The following is a 14,200-nucleotide window of genomic DNA, read 5'->3' as shown; positions in this document are numbered from 1 at the left end:
CATAAACATTAATCCGTAATCCATTTTCCTCTGATCTGAATTGAATGAGGAACTTTGAGATTGTGAGTTATGCTCAAGTCAGAAGGTGCATGTGGAATGTGGGTGTGCAAAGTACACAATGGCTGTAGTTATTGCATGACACCATGTAGATACGTGTAGAGCACACCTAAGATCCTGCTCTGGTGCTTGCCATTCAGTGACAGGTTCATAGTCGTTCATATTTCTCTTGTAGTTAAATTGACTAAAACTTTTTCTGAGGTGCAGATAAATGGTGTGAATATTCTATCAAGATAACACTATCTACCTCACAGTTAAATTGTTGTACAACTCTGTACCATTGTTCCAAGGAGCTTCATAAGCTTTACTCACTTCTTGAGCACTTCAGGTTTTTGATCAGGAAAATGATGGAATTTATTCAGTGGATAATCAATTCACAGTAAAGAATTGAAGAACTTCTTGCTTGCATCTAAAAGGAATTGTGTAGAACTTTGAGATGAATACTTCTGGGGTTCTCCTTGTAAGTTGGGTGGTAGCAACAATGTTTGTGAAGCTTCCAGTCAGGTAAGCCTGCTTAGTGTAGCCTAGCTGGAGTCTAGATCTGAAGTCTTAATCTCAAGGAAGAGTTGGTTCAAACTTTTCCATATGAGTGTTCCATTTGCAGTAAATACTTCTTTTATGTAACTGGAAAGATGCCATTGATATTTGTGGTCTCAAACTGTATCTACAGGATGATGAAGGCTTACCTAGAAGTGTGTTATTATGTGACTGAGATATTTGTTTAACCTTTTCAGTCTGCAAATGCGGAAGCCCAGTGTGGAAGTGTCTCAGAGGATAATACCCATCTGTCAACAACCTGCCAAGGATATGTTTTACCAGAAGGAAAAATCATGCCAAATACAGTCTTTGTTGGTGGAATTGATATAAGGGTATTTATATTTTTTCTATGTTTTTAAACTACATATGATATGCTTTAGTGGGAAAGAAATAGGAATTTTAACTTCTGGAGGGCTTTTTTAATTGAGTCTTCACTGATCTTGAAATAATGCATTATGGTAAGAGAGCTTTGAAACAGACCGATAAGATTTTCCTGGAATATTAGGAGATGTTTTGAAGTGACAAGCACTATTTTTAAACCCAATTGTAACAGTTTATTATGTCTGTGAAGTAGTTCAAGACTTTGTTTCTTCTAGATGAACGAAGCAGAAATTCGGAGTTACTTTGAACAATATGGTACTGTGAAGGAAGTGAAAATAATCACTGACAGAACTGGTGTTTCCAAAGGGTGAGCAGAATGTTATTAGTTACTGCTTATGTAGATGTAATTCTAACATAAATGTTGTCTGTTGTTCAGTATTTGCTCACTTACCATGCTTTAGCTTTTCCAATTAAGGTGAATTTATGTGAAACATGTAAAACTAGACTGATCTTAAATCTGCTTAGTCTCACAGTTGAGAATGGGACAGATTTTATGTTGTTGGTGTATACCTGTTGAGGGAACGTAGTGGTGTTGTCACTTAACCAGTGGGAGCAAAGCATAAAACTTAGTGGATGCTTGTGGAGGCTGTTCTTTCACAGGTTGAAACTTTGACTTTTTCTGATAGCAGTTAAGCATCGGTGTGGTACCACTAATGTAATTGAGAGAGGGGGTAGACTTTCATTGGGGCAGTTGGACTGCAGGCTTTGATTGCTCAGGCGTAAATTAGAGGCAGCCAAACTGTTTCAGGTGGTGAGTGAAACTTAAGGGATTATAGAAGGTTACAGAGACATTCCTATTGGGTGTATAGAAAACTGATCTGGAGCGAAGAACTTAAGTGAAGATGTTTGGACTCCACCCAGCTGAGTTCAGAGGAAGCTCTCCCAGCTTTGAAATTAGAATTGTTTTGCAAGGAAGACTTCACTCTAAAGGTGTGCTAATTGTTTTCTGTTACTCTGAGCAGATTCCAAAAAGTAGCATTTTCTTTTCATAGGCAATGAGCTGAAAATATTGAGCTTAATGACCCTTGCCTGGTCTTTGTGGTGAATTCTAATGTGTAGCAAGCATGTGTTCTGATTATTGGTAAATTGCCATATTCCATCGATTGACATACTCTATAGTTCTCTGAGTATTGTCTCCAATATTAAGGCTTAAATGAACAACAAGTAGTGAGATAAATTGAAAACCTCTTTTGGGATCACTTCCTCCAATAGTGTAATTATTCCTGTAGTTCCTCCTTTCATTCAAGCCTTTGCAGTAAATGCAGAACTTAGTACATCATAATTAATGGAGCTTTTGGCTTTTTGATGCTACTAATATTAATAACAGAACTCATCTGAGTAACTTTATTGGGAGAATATTGAATCTGGCATTTAATTCCTTTTATTCGGCCCAGTATGCTGTCAGTCAGCAACAAATGCACTTTGATGCTGAATTATATATTAATGTCCTGTTAATAACAGTTAATGTTCTTTTAACTGTTTTAGTTTAAAACAAACAAAAAACAAAAAACAAACAAAAAAAAAAACTAACAACTATCAAAAAAATCAAAATGTAGTAGTTGAATGATATATTTTTTTTTCTTTTCAGGTATGGATTTGTTTCATTCCTGGACAATGTGGATGTTCAAAAAATAGTAGAAGTAAGCTCTTTGTTTTAAGTTGTCAGAAGAACCTTCCATATGAAGGTGGTAGGTGTGGTTAGGGGAAACCAGTTCCACTGAGGAAAGTAAAAAGAAAAAAGAAAGACTAGAACTGCCCTGAAATAAATGCTTAAATATTGTTGTGACTTAACCCAGTGGGTTGCAAAGTACTTCATAGTATTTTAGTCACTGCACTCCTTCCCAGCCATATGGGAAGATAATTAAAAAAAAAAAAACCAAAACCAAAACACACTGCTTGTGAGTTGAGATGAAAACTATTTACCAGGAGAATAGGAAGAGGAAAAATGGGTAGCAGTTGTGATAGTTGTGTGTATATATGTAACTGTTATCCTTTAAATGTGTATATAAAAAACAAGTGATGCATAAGCAATGCTCACCACCCACCAGGTGATGCCCAGCTGGTCCCTGAGCAGTGGCAGGCTGCCTGATGATTCCTCCCCCTTTCATACTTTTCTTCTATGTGCAATCATGTTACAGAATATCCCTTTAGGAAGTTTAGGTCAGTTCTGATTCTGTGCCTTCCCAGCTTCTTGCGTCCCCTGCAGTGCCACTGGTGGCAGGGCAGTAGGAGAAGCTGAGAAAACTAAAATGGTTCCATGCACCACTGCTCAGCAACAGCTGGAAACATCAGTATGTTTCAGTCAGTGTAGTTTTTTTTCCTAAAACCAAAACGAAGCATCATACTAGACACTGAAGGAAAGCAACTCTGTCCCAGCTGAAACTAGAACAAATATCTGGTGCTGTTGCTCTATGCTTTTTGTATATTAAGTCAGAAACCAAATTAATGTAGTCCTGGTCTTGGTGTGATTTAAAGCCTTGGGTCTGCTGGAAGATTTGGGGGAAGAAAAGTGGCTGCATACTGAGGCAGTGATAAAACAGGACAAAGATTGGCATGGATAATGTGCATAAAACAGAATGAAGACTGGCAGTCTCTAATAAGTAATTAAGGAATACAAGGTTTGTGAAGTTCCTGAGTAGATAAAGAGAGCATTACAGGAGATTAAAGGTAAAAGGCTTAGAAAGAAGGAAAAGAAAGAAAATGGAGGCTCTTTGAAGCTATATGTGAGTTGGTGATACTGTAGAATGGAAATAAAGTACGGTCTCCTGAAAGTTAGACGGCCCACCCACCTTACTGATTCTCCAGCTTATGGAATAACTTATTTTTCAGTCACAGATCAGTGTCCATGGTAAAAGGCTGAAACTGGGACCAGCAATTAGAAAACAACAAAACTTGTGTAAGTATATATAAAGTCAGATTATAAGTTTAGTTTTTTCATAATCAATACATCAGTATTCTTGCAAGTCCTTTTTTTTTTTTTCAGTGCAGTGTGCATGTTGCAACTGATGTCAGTTCTAAATCACAGCCTCACTGCTTGTGGGATGTACAGTTTTGATAATAAAATTGAATGAAGGTTGGGAGCGCAATAGCTGAAAATGCAATGTAGTTAAGTCGCTGAGCTGAATTCAAAAGTCAAAGTGTCAAAGTTTTTTTGCAAGTAGAATTCAAATATTTATGAAATACTCCTTAAAATGTTTTAATATTTTTTTTGTCTTAAAACAAGGTTCTTATGTGCAGCCTAGACCATTAGCTTTCAATCCTCCTGCACCACAATTCCATAGTGTATGGAGTAATCAAAATACAGAGACCTACGTGCAGCCTCAAGCTGTGGTGAGCCCACTAACTCAGTATGTGCAGGTAAGGTTATTTGTGCTGCTGTTTGGGAATTGTAGTTAAATGTTCATGAAAGTGTAAGCTATGTACGCCTTCTCAAGTCCATATAAAGATTCCAATCTCATCTTACCTGCTCATTTTTGTCTTACATTTCCCAATACAGGTCTTAACTTAAAGCTACTTGAACTTCCAACTGGCCTGAAAAATTAATTTAATCATTCTTTATAAAACAAAATGCAGGGAGATGATACACTTTTTATTTTGAAAATAAGAACTTTTGTAGGTAGAGCGTTCAATGAAATAATAGCTCTTCAGTGGACTTGCTGCTTGTCATGCATCCAGATATTTACTGTGTTATTGTCTTACTGAATAAACCATAGGCTTTAAAATCCAGTGTTTTCAATTATGGAAGTAGAAGTTGGCGTGTTACTCTTTTCTCCTAGCAAAGCAAATTCTTGGTTTTTTTGCTGCCTTTGTAGGGACACTTGTGCTAGTCACAGCAGATACCATAACACCTTGCTTTAAACTTGAATTAAAAAAACTTTTATTTTGTAGACATATGCATACAGTTCACCAGCTTTATTGATACAGCAGCAAGTTCCTGTAGGATATCAGCCAGCATACAACTATCAGGTATGTAATTCTTTAAGTTGGAGCAGTAAGGTTGTTGGGAGTCTCAGCACTGTAGGTGTTTTCAGGGAGAAAGAATCTTTTAAGGAAACTTAACAGTTAAACCAGTTTCATGTCATTAGATTAATGACATTGATGAAAGTATTGAAAGATGGCAACGTTTGTTTTGAAAAAAATGATCGAGAGGAGTTCTTACAGGAGGAAACTTTGCACTTGTGCAGTGTAAACAAAATCAACTACTTATGCAATAAACAGAATTGCTAGTCAGACTTAATACTGGGATATAATCAAAGTAGAAAAATGTTTTCTGAGCTGTAAAAATGTACAGAAAGGTACTTGGTAGCCATTTTTGTAATGAAATAGCCATTTTTGAGCTTGTAATGAAATGTGTAGGTTGTCTTTGTTCTTTCAGACTAAATGAGATAGTTTAGTAACTGTAGAAACTGAAGGCGTGAGACGTTTTGTCAGTATGGCTGCTGTGACTGCACTTGGTTCTTTTCCTAATCTTTAGCTAATCTTTGTTAAATTTGGAATGAGAAAAGGTAGGAGGCTGTTGGAATTTGTGGTGGGACAGACCTTGTGCTGAGCACTATGTGAGGTCCACATGAAAAAGATACCATGCTGCACTAAGAACTGTAAGAATAAAAAAATCCAGGTGTGAAGTATGGTGTGCGTGCGTGTGTGCGTGCGTGTGTGCGTACACTGTGCTTCTTAAAGAGGAGCTACCTGTGTGGGAAATGAATATAGGTAAAAGCTGATTATTCTTCAATTTCTGTTTAAGGCTCCACCACAATGGATTCCTGGGGAGCAGAGAAACTATGTTATGCCTCCGGTAAGTCTGCAGTGTTTACTTTGAAGACTTCTGGGTTAAATGTTTTGATACTTTAAAAAAAAAAAAAAAAAAACAAAACTGTTGGTTTAACAGGTCTGTGTGGAATCCAGTCTCAGCGACTCCTGTGGCTGATATAAATAGTTGTTTAGGCCTTCCTTCTCATGGGTTAGTTTAGAAGTTGTATGGCTGAACTAGAATACCAGTTTTGCATTGTTACTAACTAGTGAATTCTGGAATTTTAATATGGAAACAAGATTGGTTCTTCATGCAAAGCTGAAGGAAGGATAATGTTGTCTAATGTACAAGCTGTTTTTTTAAGATCTGTAAAATACTACTGGTTGTTCTCATTCTTTTGCAGACTTGTAAAAGTCTTCAGAATATTTTTCTCTGCAGATAATGTTTTTGGTTCAAGAGCTCTTCTGAGCAGTTAGTGAGGTTGCTAGAGACTAGATGTCTGATGGCTTCCAAGGTGATAACTTTTTGTGACTTCACGCAAGTGGCATCCACAAGAGAGGAAAATTATACAACATTTCTTTAACAGGATTGGCACTGGATCTTAAATTTGCATCTCCTATTCCTCGATTCTAATACTGTATTTTTAGAGTGCTATTTCTATGAAGAGTTTTAAGAGCTAATGTCTTTCAAGCTTGTTTCCAGCAGATGTGTGTAGACTCTGGAAGGTAAATGTGGGAGAGGTGAGAATCAGAAAATGAAACTTTATCCATATATATTGCTCTTGGCATTCATTGATTGTCTCTCTTCATATTAGAAGAAAAATTTATTACTACTTAGTTCAAATCATGTGCTCTAAGCTTTGTTTTCAGCCTTTTGTATTACAGGGATGTCTGTTTTTCTGTTAGTGAGGGAATGTATTTGCTAAATAATTTTGACAACAAAACCTATATATGGAGGACGTGGAGGAGCTAGCTTTCAAAAGTAATTACAGTGAGGAGGAAAGACAGGTATTTGAAAGCATCCTTTTTGGAAGGGGACAGAACTGTCTTTAAAACAGATCAGGGTACAGTTATCCCATTTGTGAAGCTTTACCAAAAGGTTAAGGCTGGCATTGCCTCTTGATAGGTGGGAACGGGTGACAACATAGTTAGGCACTTTCTTGTAGTGTTACTAAAATACTGCACTGTCTTAAATATGCAGGTTTATACTTCAGTAAACTATCACTACAGTGAGGATCCAGAGTTTATACAGACAGAATGTGCTGCTCCAGAGCCCACACAGTCGTCTGGTAATAGTCCACAAAAAGTAAGTTCTTTCTCAGAGTGTTTTCTGTTGTTAGACCTGTTCCCACATTTTTTGTGAAGGCTACATGGCTTATGTGGCTTGGCGAAGAGGTCTCCTGACCTCTTCATCACCTCTAGAATTAAGATTGTAATCATCACTTCAGCCACTGTTTAATCCACTTTAATTTCTGCATGATTTCAGAAGGCTATCGTGCTTTCTTGAGGCTATTAGTACTTAGTCTGTAGTGTAGGGATGTGTAAAATGTGATTGTGTCAAGATTGTCTTACTCTGATAAGAGTTATTCAAGAATTGCAGGTAATAAAATGGCAGATTGGGTAGCACTTTGCATCTTAGATTTATGAATCTCAAAATGTAGATGGGTGAAATTTATTACTCTTCTCTGCTTGCTTTTGTGGAAAGCTATCTCTATTTGGCCAGCAGTTGGTTCTAAACTCTCTTTAAAGAAGACTTTATTGCTCTCCTGTCTGCCTCTAATGCAGCTGTACTGGCTTGTCACTGATAAAAACATTTACATTGTAAATGACAACTGAGAGCATTGAAACCAATTAAAAACATTAAAGGGAAAAATTCAGGAAGCGAGAGAACTGAAAGAACTCTTGAATGAAGTGTAAACCCTGTGATAGACACACTACTAGTAGTAGGGCAACTGGTAGAATTATTATAGATGCATCTCTTAACTTTTATTTCAGAAGTCTGTGGACAGGAGCATACAAACAGTAGTATCGTGTCTGCTTAATCCTGAAAACCGCCTGAGGAACACCTTTGTATCACAAGAAGATTACTTCAGGGTATGTAGTGAAAGCAAAACTAAATCTCTAAAAGCAGCTGATCTTAATTTAGTTCATATACAGGATACTATGAAGACAAAGATTGATCTGTACTTGCTTGAGCTCTTATTTTTGTATGTGCACTGAGATAAATGAATGGTTAGTTTTCAGTTGGTTAATACTGAAAGAAAATTGCAGAAATTGAGTTCATTGGATTTAAGTGCATTGATAGAAGGCTGCATAAGAACTGCTGAGCAGTCAGCTATTGGGTATTTAGAGCTAATCATCCCTCAGGAGCAGTCTGCTGAAAGGTAAGCAGATTGCGTCTTGTTTACAAGAGAATAGAGTTAAATGTTTATGGTCTTTTCTCCACTTAAGTACTCACTGTGGATGTCTATCTGTACTTTGGTTAACAAGTAGATAATTTCTACCATAGACTATAGTTAGATCAGTAGCTGGTATTAATGGAAAGTTTTTTGCTGTGCATTCAGCCTTCATAGGGGTCTGGTTCTGATTACATTCTCTTCTTTTATATTAGGATTTCAACATTATACCTAAAAGCTTGCTACTTTTTTTTTGTTTTAAAAAGACAGATGTGAACTAGGCACCAGTGCTGTGAAGCCAGAATAGAGAAGCTGTGTTTGACAGATTTAGAGAGGACTGAGTAATATAGAGAACATCTTGAGATATTTGTGATGCTTTTGTTGCTTTGTTGTGATTGTTGTCTAGAAACATGGTTTCTTGTTCTTTTTTTTCTCCTATTCCAGGAGAGGAGGGCGCATCACTTCAGAAAAGGAAGAGCAGTGCTCAAAAGTGTTTGATCAACAAAGACTTTGAAGTACATAAATGTATTACTTTGATGTTCTTACAGTTCAGTTTAGTAAGATGTGTAGTAAAAAGTGTAACCTTTTTTCAGAAAGTTGCTTCAAGTTGAAGTTTGAGTTCCTGTTTTACCTGTTCCAAAATAGCTATTTTTGCTTGAGAAGTTTGAAGTTGTAGAGTTGAAATACTTCCAGTAATAAAACTAGCTTGCATGCTTTTCCCACTAACTGAAATGCTAATCTTAAAGAACTTATATGGGGAAGGGGAAAAGAAAAACACTCTTGGTTTGTTTGATACATGTGGATTTTCTTCTGAGCTTTAAGGTACAGTTTGTTGCATGTTAAAATTTTGTTCTTATTAAACCACAATTTTAAGTTACTAATGTCAACCAGTTACCTCTTGCAGTTCAAAAGTTGAAGCAGTTCCTTGTCCAAGATGGAGTATTTTAAAACTGAGCTCTTAATCAGTGGAACAGAAGACGTCAAGGTGTAACTCAACTGAAGCCCTTTTAAGTCCTGGTTCTCTTTAGACTACATAATCAATGTCTTTGTTTGCTAATGACAATTTATCTATGTGAATCCTAGAATTCCTGTATGTAACTTAAGATGCAAGAATGTAATTAGTTACATTGGCTGCTCAGTGGAGTATGATTTTTTTTTTACTGGATTAATTTTAGCAATACCTGTATCTTAAAATTGTGAGAAAATACTGCATTTAAAATATGCCTAACTTTGTGATGCAAAGTGTTAATCAAAGAATACATGTAAGCATATTTTAATAATAATTATGTAGATTTTAGTCGTATTTTGAAACAATAAATTTTTTTTTATTTTGACTTAACCTTCCTGGTGTGAGTGACATCCTAATATAATACTTCTTAATTTTAAGCTGCTTTGAGAAAGGCATGTAGCATAATATTTATTGAAGGAATTGAAGATTTCTTAGCCTACATAAGAATTCCAGTTACAACAAATTTATAGCAACAACTTTCATGTTTGGTATTAGTTCCTACTTGCAATTTTGAAAGAGTACAACTGAGAACAGCACTCAATCTTGTATGTGTGTTGAGTCCCAGTCTGATTTATTCTTCTTATTACTACCTATTTCTCCAAATATAAAAGGAAATAACTCCTCGTGTGTGTGTGTATGTGTGTGTATGTATGAATGAATGAATGGAATGGCATGTCCTACTTTAAATGTCTAGAAGTAGATGTCAGTGAAACATGCAGTAAGAGCTGAGTTGCTACAGGCCTGGATAGTGGGCTATAAGATGCAGCACAAAAATGTCCCAGGACTGTTGCTCAGGAGTGTTCAAGATGAGATTATTAAATTGAAGAGGGGAGGGGAATGGAGAGGGCTTGGGGGATAGCAATAATAGGTGCAATTCTACATAAAATTACTCAAACAATGTTCTGGCAGCATAAATTGACTTAAAGTTGTTAACTTTTTCTCTGCTCAGACTGTTCCTTTTCACTAAAGATGCTGTGTCCTTAAGTGTGTTTCTGTACTATCAATCACCATGTTTTTGTCAACCTATTGCCTTAATAGTGTTGTTCATTTGATATACTTGCACGTTTCCAGCTTCTGCGTAAGTGGTTTTCAATCGTACACAATTAAACTCCACATACAAGTAATCTGGAGTTTTCTGAGTACGAGGACCCTTTCCTTTGCAACTTTAAGTATCTAAGCAGCAGCCTTCTTGGAATGTTACATCTGTGATGTCAGTTTATTGATAAAGGTAATTGTTTCTTCGCAAATGCAGAATTCATTTTGGCTTAATGTTCTTGTTGGCTTAATTGCCTTGGGATGTGTTTGATTCTTTATGTTGTGCTATAAGAAAACATGATCTGCCTGTATGTAGCTTTCATTGAAGAGTCTCAACACCAAACGAAGAGATAAAAACAGAAGATATCTAAATAAAGTGCAAATTTTATGTTTATTTGACCAAGTGTTTCCGGTAAGACCATCTGGTGAGCAAGTTGATTGTTCAGTATGTTTGAAATGCTTGGTGCTAGATATGAGTTGTTCTTACAAGCATGCTGAGAAGGCTTATAGTGAAATGCATAGCTCAGGCCTTACAAGCACCATTTATTTTCTCTTCCATTAGATCATGTTGAGCTACTTTTGTTAGCCATTTCTCACCCATAGGAAACACTATCCTTTTTTTTTTTTTTTTATTATTCCCATCTGGGAATTGTGCATTTTGTGGCATATGCCATTAAAAGTAACAAGTTATAACTAAGAACATCTTTAATGTTTGTTTGAAGTACCCTATAAGCATAACACAAAAGTAGTAGGTAAATCTCTTTTGTGTTGTATTTGGAAAGTTAAAACATCTGTTTAGTATGGCTGTAGCTGAAGGCATTTTGAAAGTAGGTGTACAATTAGCTGCTTGCAAGTTTGTTCCACCTGTGTTACTAAATTGAGTGGACCATGTTAATTGGGAGCTGGTAGGTACAATAGTGGGTTGTTATGGATATGCCTTTTTTTTTTTAAACTTGTGCAAGCAAAACAAATTTTGACTTGTCCAAGTGGCTTAACCTGGTAAGCACAATACAGCTGTTTGTTCAGTCCCCCCTTCGGTGGGATTAGGGAGAGCATGGCAGAGGAGAGGAAGGGGGAAGGAACTTGAGGGTCAAGATAAAGGCAGTTTAGTAGAGAAGAAATAAATACACAAAACAAATGACTTACAACTTGCTCACTCAACAGCACTTCCTCCACCTGGCTGACTCTGCTCAGTTTCATTCAGTATGATGCCATGTGCTATGGAATATTCCTTTGGCTGGTTTAGGTCAACAGTGTGGCAGTGTCCCCTCCTTGTGAACCTCAAGCTTCCTTGCTGGCAAGGCAGCATGAGAGGCAGAAAGTCCTGGGTTCTGTGTAAGCACTGCTCAGCAATAACTAAAACATGGGTGTTATCATTTTCCTCCTAGATCTAAAACCTGGCATCATACCAGCTGCAGTGAAGAAAATCAACCATGCCAGCAGAAATCAGGACACTCGAGTGTGTTTTGTGTGGGATCCAAAAGCATGCAAGTTTCCTGTAACTAGTAAGCCAGCTTTTTGCATTAGTTTTGTTTTTGCATTAGTTGTTTAGGTAAGATAGCAAAACAGTGCTTGCATTTACTTGGTATTACTTAGCTAAGACACTTGATTATTTTATGGTCCTTTAAGTGAAATGTCCTAGTCTGCTGTTTGGTTCTGTGGCCTTTTCAAATTTCTCGCAAGCTTTGCCACCTGACAGAACTAGTCTTGAAATGAGCCAGCCAGCCAGATGGTATTCTTGGATCTCTGTTGGAATGATAGTCTGTCTGGCACAGACAGGAATTTTCTGTCAAAATGGAAATATTTTTTTTCCTTCTAGGTATTTGTGCATCAAACTAAGATGCCAAATTCTATCTTACATGAAGATTATCTGATACTTAAATGCTATAAAGAAACAAAAGAATGTTCCCTTAGTTGTATTTTACAGGGTTTTCTTGTGAGTGTCATAATGAAGCAATTATTTTCTCAGAGTCCACCCATCTGTAGTCTGTAGATGTCTGCAGGAAGGTGTTGGTGGACAAGTATTTCAGGATAGGTGTACTGTAATTTAAAAGCTGTAGTGTCTGCCACTTTAAGTCTGAGAAAGTAATCAATTAAAAGGATTCAGATTGAAAAGAGAGAGGATCAGTAAGTATTATCTCTGCAATGAAAAAGTTTGAGTAGCTTCACAATGTAGATGGGCTCTTGCTTCATACTGTATTTCATTCCTGCTCTCCAGTTCGTGATGAACTTTACTTTAAACTTCTGGGTTGGGGAGGAAGGGGAGAGAAGGGTGTAGGGGAACTGAGGTACACTTGAACTGCAACTCTTTTTAGGAGGACACAAGCTGAGTTTCTCCGGGTCTTTGTTAATCCTGTGACTCTTCTGGCTTTAGCTACTGTAGGTAGAAGTTTGTGCTATGTGGAAAAAGCTTTGAATTTATGTATTTGGTACTAAAAACATTCCTCAAACTGGTGAGAAAGGATTGTTCTTTTAGTTTACAGTTGCGATGCTCTATCAAATGCAGTAATGAGAAAGATTTTTCATTTTAAAAGTACATTACGGTAAAATGTTAGAGCTAAAAATGTGGAAGTATGTATCCATATAGATAACTGTTCTAGAGCCGTCAGCATAAAGCAACAAAAATGCTCTCAGAGCCTCAAAATACATAATAAAGACATCTGCTGCAGAAGGTTGTGTTTTTTGTCTGCATGGTGGGTTGGACATAGCAGTCTGTCCTGTGCTGCTTCAGCTGGGTTGGATTCTGTAGCAGGAGACAGCTCTGTAATGTTCCTGTGAGTTACCATCATTACTTGCTTATATTGTTACTTCGTAAGTTGGTGGTATATGTTTTAAAATAGCATTGGAACTATTGAGAATGTTGCTTTATTTTCCCTCTGTCCTATCCAAGATGCTGTAAGTCAAGCCTTATACTCTGTGTACTGTGTATTTTAATTTTCAATGAATATTACTTTGAATATTGCTTGGTTTTGACTGGGACGAGCTTAAGGACAAACTTAATCAAATGTTTTTTCTCACATTTATTTTTGTGCTGGTACCTTTTGTACTGAGTGTGTTTATTGGGTAGTCTTCCTAGGATAATTTAGGACTAGAACAGCCTTTAAGAGGCTATTCATGCTTTTCCTTGGGAGAAAAATGATGCTTGGAAGTTGAAAATGTTTAGACCTGTAGTGGTTAATGGCACTACTTGAGTGGGTTGGGCACATGCTTTCGCCTTTGACTTTTGGAAGGATATAAAGATGGCTGTGACATACCACATTACCATTACTATGTGGTTTCTGACTAATGTATGCATTTGATTACTAAGGTGCATTACTAAATCATCTTCCATCTTCTTACACTTAGTGAGATGAAAATCTCTGAAGTCACTAATGACTGGGAGAATATCCTCTTCCGAATTGTTTTGTCACTTTGCAAATCCGAAACTCTGCTGCACTCAGCAGCTGCCTTGTGATTTAGGTAGGCTGGAAGTCTTCCATGGACGATAATTTGACCGTTAACCATTAAAGGGCTCACGCCATACTGTATTAAAAGATGGCTCTGTAGTTAAGAGAAGTCAGCAGTTCAGCTCTGAGTATTCTGGGGCAAGGTATATATAGTATTGTAGACAAAGCCTTACACTGTGAATGGTTTCCCTTATTTTCCGTGCTATTGAGTTTGTTGTTTGTTATCATTATTTTGAAAAATAGCAAACTTACTTGCTTACGGCCCTAGAGGTTTAAAAACAAACAAAAGCTTTCACCTTAAACAAAAGTATTCACCTTTATATATGTTTATTATTTTATATAAATGTTCACCTTATTTCTCCTATTCAGCAAACTGACATGCAGTTACAGTGGTAAATGTTAGGAATGTTAATTGAGGTTGTTTTCACTTTCACTAGAATAGAGATCTTTATGGAGTTAAGCAACTTATTTACGGAATCTCTTCCAAGTGGGGAATTAAAGTTGTGCCAACAGATCTTTATTGATAGTATTCTTACTGTAAATACAGGACTCCATCTATTTTTGATAGGGAATTAAGTCTTTGTGGTTGT

At 36.8% G+C, this 14,200-nt stretch overlaps 1 protein-coding gene across 1 annotated transcript; it reads left to right on the top strand.

Moving 5' to 3' along the window:
• Positions 1-794: 794 nt before the first annotated feature.
• Positions 795-9,332, top strand: DAZL (deleted in azoospermia like). Its single transcript, XM_010712817.3, has 10 exons — positions 795-926; positions 1,191-1,282; positions 2,564-2,615; positions 3,805-3,871; positions 4,199-4,332; positions 4,864-4,941; positions 5,720-5,770; positions 6,926-7,030; positions 7,720-7,818; positions 8,565-9,332. Exons 1-10 carry the CDS (start codon positions 888-890, stop codon positions 8,616-8,618), a joined length of 771 nt encoding a protein of 256 aa, XP_010711119.2. The 5' UTR covers positions 795-887; the 3' UTR covers positions 8,619-9,332.
• Positions 9,333-14,200: the final 4,868 nt, after the last annotated feature.

The sequence above is a fragment of the Meleagris gallopavo genome, chromosome 6 (genome assembly GCF_905368555.1).
Source record: "Meleagris gallopavo chromosome 6, MGAL_WU_HG_1.1, whole genome shotgun sequence".
NCBI classification, from domain to species: domain Eukaryota; kingdom Metazoa; phylum Chordata; class Aves; order Galliformes; family Phasianidae; genus Meleagris; species Meleagris gallopavo.
Note: the sequence above shows the minus strand (reverse complement) of the source record. Positions and strands in the feature narration are given on the sequence as shown.

Bases quoted from the DNA above. Each gene is read 5' to 3' on its own strand.
- DAZL (XM_010712817.3), top strand. From the start codon at position 888: ATGCCAAATACAGTCTTTGTTGGTGGAATTGATATAAGG. The intron at 5,771-6,925 runs GTAAGTCTGCAG...TTAAATATGCAG, and splicing joins GAAACTATGTTATGCCTCCG to GTTTATACTTCAGTAAACTA. The intron at 7,819-8,564 runs GTATGTAGTGAA...CTCCTATTCCAG, and splicing joins CACAAGAAGATTACTTCAGG to GAGAGGAGGGCGCATCACTT.